The sequence below is a fragment of the Otolemur garnettii genome, unplaced genomic scaffold (assembly GCF_000181295.1).
Source record: "Otolemur garnettii isolate 467f Iridium unplaced genomic scaffold, OtoGar3 scaffold00003, whole genome shotgun sequence".
NCBI lineage: Eukaryota > Metazoa > Chordata > Mammalia > Primates > Galagidae > Otolemur > Otolemur garnettii.
In genome coordinates, this window is record NW_003852398.1 from 37,645,037 (window position 1) to 37,653,139 (window position 8,103).

The window sequence follows — 8,103 nt, forward strand, 5'->3', positions numbered from 1 at the left end:
AAAAAGATTTGGGTGGTGCCTGTGGCTCAAAGGAGTAGGGCGCAGGCCCCATATGCCAGAGATGGCGGGTTCAAACCCAGCCCTGGCCAAAATCTTCAAAAAAAAAACCTTAATTCTCCTGTGGCTGACCAAATTAAATAAATAATATTCAGCTTTTTCTTGAGACAGAGTCTCAAGTGTCGCCCACTTCAATGCCTGGCTAGTTTTCCTATTTTTAGTAGAGACAGTGTTTTCACTCTTGCTCATGCTAGTCTGGAACTCCTGAGCTTAAGCAATCTTCCTAGCCTGGCCTCCCAGCCTGCTAGGATTACAGGCATGAGCCACCAGGTACCCAGCCAAAAAGTTACCATTTATGCCTATACTTTGCTAAAAGAACAGAAACAAATGGACAATCATATAATTAAATCTTTTAACACTATTGTCTCACTTCACAAAACAAAATTTGATAATTAAAAAAACTAAGGATTGGGTGACACCTGTGGCTCAGTGGGTGGGGCACTGGCCCCATATACCGAGGTTGGTGGGTTTGAGCCCGGCCCCAGCCAAACTGCAACAAAAAAATAGCTGGGCATTGTGGTGGGCACCTATAGTCCTAGCAACTTGGGAGGCTGAGGCAAGACAATCGCCTACCACGCGTCCTCAAAGTATGGCCAGAGGACCACATGCAGCCCACCGGGGACATTTATCCAGCCTGCCAGGTATTTTCGCCACCGCTGCCTGTCCTGATTAGCAGCTGATTCGTCCTGGGGCCTGCAGTCCAGCCCTTCAACTTTCTGAGGGACAGTGAACTGGCTCCCTGTTTAAAAAGTTTGCAGGCTATAGTTTGAGGACACCTGGTACGTGACTGTCTTGCCTCAGCCTCCCAAGTTGCTAGTACTATAGGCGCCAGTGAACTGGCTCCCTGTTTAAAAAGTTTGGAGGGTGCTGTGAGCTGTGACATAACAGCACTCTAGCGAGGGTGATAAAGTGAGACTCTATCTCTACAAAAAAAAAACCAACAACTAAGGATTACAAACATTATTTCAAAATCCTGCTATGAGAAAAGACCAAAAGTAAAAATATTCTTTAGTATCAAATATTACCTAATATAAAAAGTTTTGGAGAACATAATAGAAAAGCTCTGTCCTAATTTTTTCTTTGGTAACTTCAGAATAAAAGTGTGTTAAGGACATAGCATGTAGTTTGGGGGAATTCTAAAGAGTTCTGCTACTAGGTAAATACCATAGTTAGACCACAGAAGTAAAGTTCAAATATGTTCCTATCCAATACTAGTTTCTCACCAGGGCCGGCCACTGTGCAATTGAGACTCGAGTGCCCTGAAGAAGGACTGGGTCTTTCCGGGGTGCCCATACGAGAGATCCTTCCAGCAAAAGCACAATAACTTCTTCAGCGTGAACTTTAACCCAGGAGTGTTGCTTCCAGTTACAGCCATCAAATTCCACAAAGATCTAAAAAAAAGATATAAAAAGCAGTTAGAAGTCACATTTCAAAAAATCCCATACTAAAATATACAAACATGAACTTTCTATTTTGTGCAACTAGAAATAATTCTAATAACTTGTGTTTAAGTTCCTTTAACGGACAGCAATAAAAACTGATCCTACTTCAGAACCAGGATACTGGTCTCAGCTCCACTCTGAAAAGAGGGAGCAGAGGTAAGGAGGCATGAATTATCCAGTCATTTGGTAATTTTTAATACTGTCCCTATAGAAATTTGCAACTCTTAAGTTTCCAATTCATACCTACACATACTATCTGGAGGTTAACTATATACAAGTTCATGTGCAATTTAAACAAGTGTTTATGGCCACTCTGTATAAGCAATAGTGATAGATTCAGGGATTCAGAAAGGAATCTGGTGTACTTTTTCAAACCAATTGGCTCTGTTAATTTCTCCCATGAAACTTCCTAAGGCAATGCTGAGTAATATTGGACAATATCACAATCCCATAGAAGTGACTCCCAACTGGCAACTCTGGAGTTACCAGGAGGATCTGTAAGTACTAGTTTTGCAGATGTATATACTAGTTAATATTATTTTTATTTTTCAGGTCGGCCGCACTGGCTCATGCCTGTAATCCTAGCACTTGGGAGGCCAAGGCAGGTGGATAGCTTGAATTCATGGGTTTGAGACCTGCCTGGGCAAGAGTGAGGCCCTGTCTCTAAAAATGGACAGGCATTGTGATGGGCACCTGTAGTCCCAGCTACTCAGGAGGCAAGGCTGGCAAGACTCCTGAGTAGCTGAGACTGAGGGCAAGGCTGAGGCAAGAGAATCACTTGAGCCCAAGAGTTTGAGGTTGCTGTGAGCAATGATACCATGGCAATCTATGAGGGGTGGGGTGGGGGGCAGCAACAAAGTGAGACTCAAAAAAAAAAAAAGAAAAAGATAGCTCGGCTCCCGTAGCACAGTGGTTATAGCGTCAGCCACATACACCGAGGCTGGTGGGTTCAAACCCAGCCCAGGCCAGCTAAACAACAATGACAACTGCAACAGAAAAACAGCCGGGCATCATGGCAGGTGCCTGTAGTCCCGGTTACTTGGGAGGCTGAGGCAAGAGAATTACTTAAGCCCAAGAGTTTGAGGTTGCTGTGAGCTGGGATGCCACAGCACTCTATCGAGGGCAACAAAGTGAGACTCTGTCTCAAAATAAAAAAGAAAAAGAAAAAGAAAAATTATATGGAAATTCAGAATATTTATATATTCTGAATATTCCTGAAAAGTGTACAAACATAGCTCAGTAGCCTAGCGTTACGCCTAATCTCTTCATAGGCAATAAATATTTGTGAATTAAATATATTGCTAAAATGTTATCCTAGAAGTTAAATTCATTAAGGTTCTAGTTTTATTATTTATAATATACCAAGTGGGCTTCATTCTACTAAAAAAAAAAAAAATGGGAAAGCAAGGTTCAGAGAAGGGAAGCATGATTTTTGCAACGAAAGAAAAGAACACTGAAATGAACTATAATTATTATTATTTTTTCTTATTTCAGATTGATATAAGGGTACAGATAACCAGGTTACATTGTTTGTGTTAGGTAAAGTCCAAGTTACAGTTCAGCCCTTTACCTAAGAGGTGTAACATATACCCCTACATTGTGTCTGTTAGGTGAGAGCTTCCCAACTCCTCTCCTCCCTTTCAACTATAATTAATTTAATACACAAATAGGTTCAGACCTGTATACATACATGTCCTAGAGAACATGTCCTACAAGAACAAGACATAGTTCTTGCCTTCAAATAATAGGCAATGGGAAAGTAAGAGAGAAGTATTCAAAGTTACATTTAAATGCAGACTCAGGAACCCAGAAAGGTAATAGTAGCATAATATATGAAACCTGGGGCTTTGGATTCAGAATATTAGTTCTATTCTATATTAACTGCAAAACTTGGTCAACTCACTCTTCCCTCCTCAAGTTTTGGTTTCTTCTCTTGTGATAAGTAAGACACACCTGTTTTTGTACCTCACAGACTAGTTGTGAAGATTATATAAAGCAACAGATTCAAAAGCACTCTGGTCAATTGCAAAGCATTATTTGGGCAATATAGGCCATAAGATAAACAGAAAGAGTCAAATAAAGTATGATGGGTAGTCAGAGGCAAGAGAGATCACTTCAAGTTTGCAGCAGGACTGGTAGAAGCTGCAGCCCACAAAAACCCCAGTCAAGTTCTAGGATTGGCCAGGAATTATAGGACATATTGTGGGGAAGTGGTGGTAAATAAGGCTAAAAAGACTGGGGGTAGATGCAGAAGACCTTGAACACTGGGATAAAAAATGCAGGCATCATCCGAGTGCCAATGAGAAGTATGTGTATGCAATTAAGATTTAGTGTGGGCTTGGCGCCTGTGGCTTAAGTGGCTAAGGCGCCAGCCTCATAAACCTAAGGTGGCGGGTTCGAATCCAGCCCAGGCCCACCAAAACAACAATGACGGCTGCAACCAAAAAATAGCCAGGAATTGCGGTGGGCGCCTGTGGTCCCAGCTACTTGGGAGGCTGAGGCAGGAGACTCGCTTGAGCCCAGGAGTTGGAGGTTGCTATGAGCTGTGATGTCACAACACTCCACCCAGGGGGACAGCTTGAGGCTCTGTCTCAAAAAAAAAGATTTAGTGTGTGTATTGTGTGTGTGTGGGTAGGGGGGTAGGGACATGACCTGGAGTGGAGGCAATAATACCAGGGAGAAAGGAAGCAACTTCTCCTGCTTTTGAGACTGCACGAGCTCTACCTTAAAGCTGAATAACTAGTTGGACTTAAGAGTATGGGAGAATTTAAAATAATTTGGATTTTTGAATCAAAGAATACAACTGGTAACATTACAAAGAGAAACTGATGCCAGGAGGAGATAATGTCCAGAGGATAGACCACCTTGAAAATCATGAAAAGCAGCATGGAGTGTTCAATGCCCAGACTATATCTGACCCCAAGTAACACCGTTCTCTACAAGCATCACTCAGAAAATTAGAGGCTAGGGTGGCACCTGTGGCTCAGTGGGTAGGGAGCTGGCCCCAGCCAAACTGCAACAAAAAAATAGCTGGGTGTTATGTCAGGCACCTGTAGTCCCAGCTACTTGGGAGGCTGAGGTAAGAGAATCGCCTAAGCCCAGGAGCTGGAGGTTGTTGTGAGCTGTGATGCCACAGTACTCTACTGAGGGTGATAGAGACTATGTCTCTTAAAAAAAAAAAAAAAAAAGGAATCCCTTTATCACATGTTTAAAAACATGAGGAAAAGCTAAATATTTAGGAGTCAGATTTAACCTAATATTAGGGCAATTATCTCTTAACCTGCCTGGGCAAGGGATATGGAATAAAGTGTTATACTTGACAACAATCCCTTACTACACATTCTGGGATCAAGCAACAACTCCAGACTAATGATATGAATTGGAAATGAGAGCAATATGGAAGGTGGATATATATACACGTTCTCCCAACAGTAAGACTTATTTCTGGCCCTAACACTGTACTTCACTTCCATCTAGAGAAATGAAAGGAGTCAGAACACACACAGCAAAAAATGATTTCTAATCAAAGTACACAGAACACATTCTCTTAAAATGGTAGTGACCAGGCCACAGGAAAGGAAGAAGGAGTTAAACTAATAAAAATCAATAGTAGTGGTTGTAATGAGCCAGAAATGACTACAGGAGGTTCATAATCTCAATAGGAGAGGACAAAACAGCCTGAGATGAATTTTTTAAAAGTCTAACTGAATTTCTACTACTAGAGTAAAAGTAGCAAATAAGCACAATAACTGCTATAGTCAGAACCCAAGGATTAAAGATTTAAAGTATCTCATTACTGATGGAGACTTAAAACTTTTGTTTTCTTTTTTTTTTTTTTTGAGACAGAGTCTCACTCTGTTGCCCTTGGTAGAGTGCTGTGACGTCACGGCTCTCAGCAACCTAAAACTCTTGGGCTTAAGCTAGTGGTTTTCAACCTATGGGTCACGACCGACAGGAACTGTATTAAAAGGCTGCAGCATTAGTAAGGTTGAGAACCACTGGCTTAAGCGATTCTCTTGCCTCAGCCTCCCAGGTAGCTGGTACTACAGGTGCCCGCCATAAGCCCTGGCTATTTTTTTGTTGTTGTTATTTACCAGGCCTGGCCGGGCTAGAACGCAACAAACGAGGTACATGTGGCCAACGCCCTAACCACTGAGGTATGGACACCAAGTCATTCTTTTTTTATTTTTATTTTTTGAGACAGAGTCTCAAGCTGTCACCCTGGGTATAGTGCTGTGGCGTCACAGCTCACAGCAACCGCAAACTCTTGGGCTTAAGAAGTTCTCTTGCCTCAGCCTCCTGAGCAGCTAGGACTACAGGCGTCAGCCACAACGTCCGGCTATTTTTTGTTGTTGTTGCAGTTGTCTTTGTTGTTTTAGCTGGCCCAGGCCGGGTTCTAACCTGCCAGCCTGGGTGTATATGGCCAGCACTCTCCCCACTGAGCAAAGGGAGCTGTTTTGTTTTTTTTTCTTGAGACAGAATCTTATTTTGTCTCCCTCGGTAGAGAGCTCTGGCATCACAGCTCACAGAACCCTCAAACTCTTAGGGTCAAGTGATTCTCTTGCCCCTAGCTCCCGGAGTAGCTGGGACTGCAGGCGCTTGCCATAATGGCCCAGCTACTGTGTTTCCCCGAAAATAAGACACTGTCTTATATTTATTTTTTCTCAAGACGACACACTAGGGCTTACTTTCAGGGGATGTCTTCCTCTCCCTGCCGAAATGCACATCACTAGGTCTTATTATCAGGGTAGGGCTTATATTTGACAAATGCATAGAAATGCTAGGGATTATTTTTGGGGTAGGTCTTATTTTTGGGAAACATGGTAGTTTTAGAGACAGGGGTCTCGCTCTTGCTCAAACTGGCCTTGAACCTGTGAGCTCAAGCAATCCACCCACCTCGGCCTCCCAGAGTACTGGGATTATAGGTGTGAGCCACCACACCAGGCCGGTTTTGTTTTCATTTCAAGATTCTATTGATAGTCTACAGGTGACTTACATTCACTGTAATGGTATTAAAATCAAATAGTGACTGAGACTCTGTATCCAAAAAATAAATAAGTTCTTTTTTTTTTTTCAGACAGAGTCTCATTATGTTGTCCTCGGTAGAGTGCCATGGGGTCACAGCTCACAGTAACCTCCAACTCCTGGGCTTAGGCAATTCTCTTGCCTCAGCCTCCCGAATAGCCAGCACTACAGGCACCAGCCAGAACTCCGGCTATTTTTCGTTGCAGTTTAGCCAGGGCCAGGTTAGAACATGCAACCCTTGGTATATGGGGCCAGTGCCCTACCCACTGAGCCACAGGCGCCACCCAAAATAAGTTCTTTAAATAATTAAATAAGGCCAGGTGCACTGGCTTACACCTGTAATCTCAGTACTCTGGGAGTGTGAGAAGGGTGAACTGCCTGAGCTCAGGAGTTGGCGACTAGCCCGAGCAAAAAGAGAAATGAGCTGGGCATGATGGTGGGCACCTGTTGTCCCAGCTACTAGGGGTAGGGCTGAGGCAGGAGGATCACCTGAACTCAGGAGTTGAGGTTGATGTGAGGTAGGACACCATGGAACTCTACCCAGGGCAACAAAGTGAGACTCTGTCTCAAAAAATAAATAAATAAAAATAAAATAAATCAAATAAATTACCTTATATTTGATTAAATCAGATGGGAGCAATCTGAGCAATAAGGGGTTTCCTATTTGTCACGTAATCATATAATCATCAGTTTGAATTCTGGCTCTCCCTATAATTAATAATATTATTTACTTATTCATTCACTCAAAAAAAGTAGGCATAATGCCTCTTTTTTTGTTTTTGTAGCTGGGACTATAGGCACCTGCCACAATGCATGGCTATTTTTTAGCTATAGTTATCATTATTGGAGGCCTGGGACAGGTTTGAGGCTGACAGTCCTAGTATATGTGGCAGAGCCCTAACCACTGAGTATGGGCACCAAACCAGATATGACAAATCTTATTTTGATTTTATTTTACTTATTAATTATTATTATTATTATTTATTTTTTTTTGTAGAGACAGAGTCTCACTTTATTGCCCTCAGTAGAGTGCCATGGTGTCACACAGCTCAACCTCCAAATCCTAGGCTTAGGCGATTCTCTTGCCTTAGCCTCCCGAGTAGCTGGGACTACAGGCGCCCGCCACAATGCCCGGCTATTTTTGTTGTTGTTGTTGGAGTTTGGTTGGGGCTGAGCCTGAACATGCCACCCTTGGTATATGAGGCTGGTGCCCTACCCACTGAGCCACAGGGGCTGCTCTTACTTATTTTTAGACAGTCTCACTGTGTCGCCCTGGGTAGAATGCCAAGACTTCATAGCTCGCAGCAACCTCAAACTCTTGGGCTTAAGTGATTCTCTTGCGTCAGTCTCCCGAGTAGCTAGGACTACAGGCGCCCACTACAACGACCGGCCATTTTTTGGTTGCAGTTGTCATTGTTCTTTAGCAGGCCTGGGCTAGACCCCAACCTGCCAACCTTGGAGTATGTGGCTGGCACCCTACTCACTGAGCCATGGATATGGCAAATTTTATTTTATTTTATTTTTATTTATTTATTTATTTATTTTGAGACAGAGCCTCAAGCTGTCCCTCTCGGTAGAG

The 8,103-nt window shown here is 42.9% G+C and overlaps 1 protein-coding gene across 1 annotated transcript in view; it reads right to left on the reverse strand.

Moving 5' to 3' along the window:
- Window positions 1-8,103, reverse strand: part of KDM3B (lysine demethylase 3B) — a 93,381-nt gene that overhangs the window by 70,828 nt on the left and 14,450 nt on the right. The window contains exon 2 of the mRNA XM_012807071.2: window positions 1,281-1,448. Within this exon, the coding sequence (XP_012662525.1) occupies window positions 1,281-1,448 (168 nt within the window). The remainder of the gene's footprint in view (window positions 1-1,280; window positions 1,449-8,103) is intronic.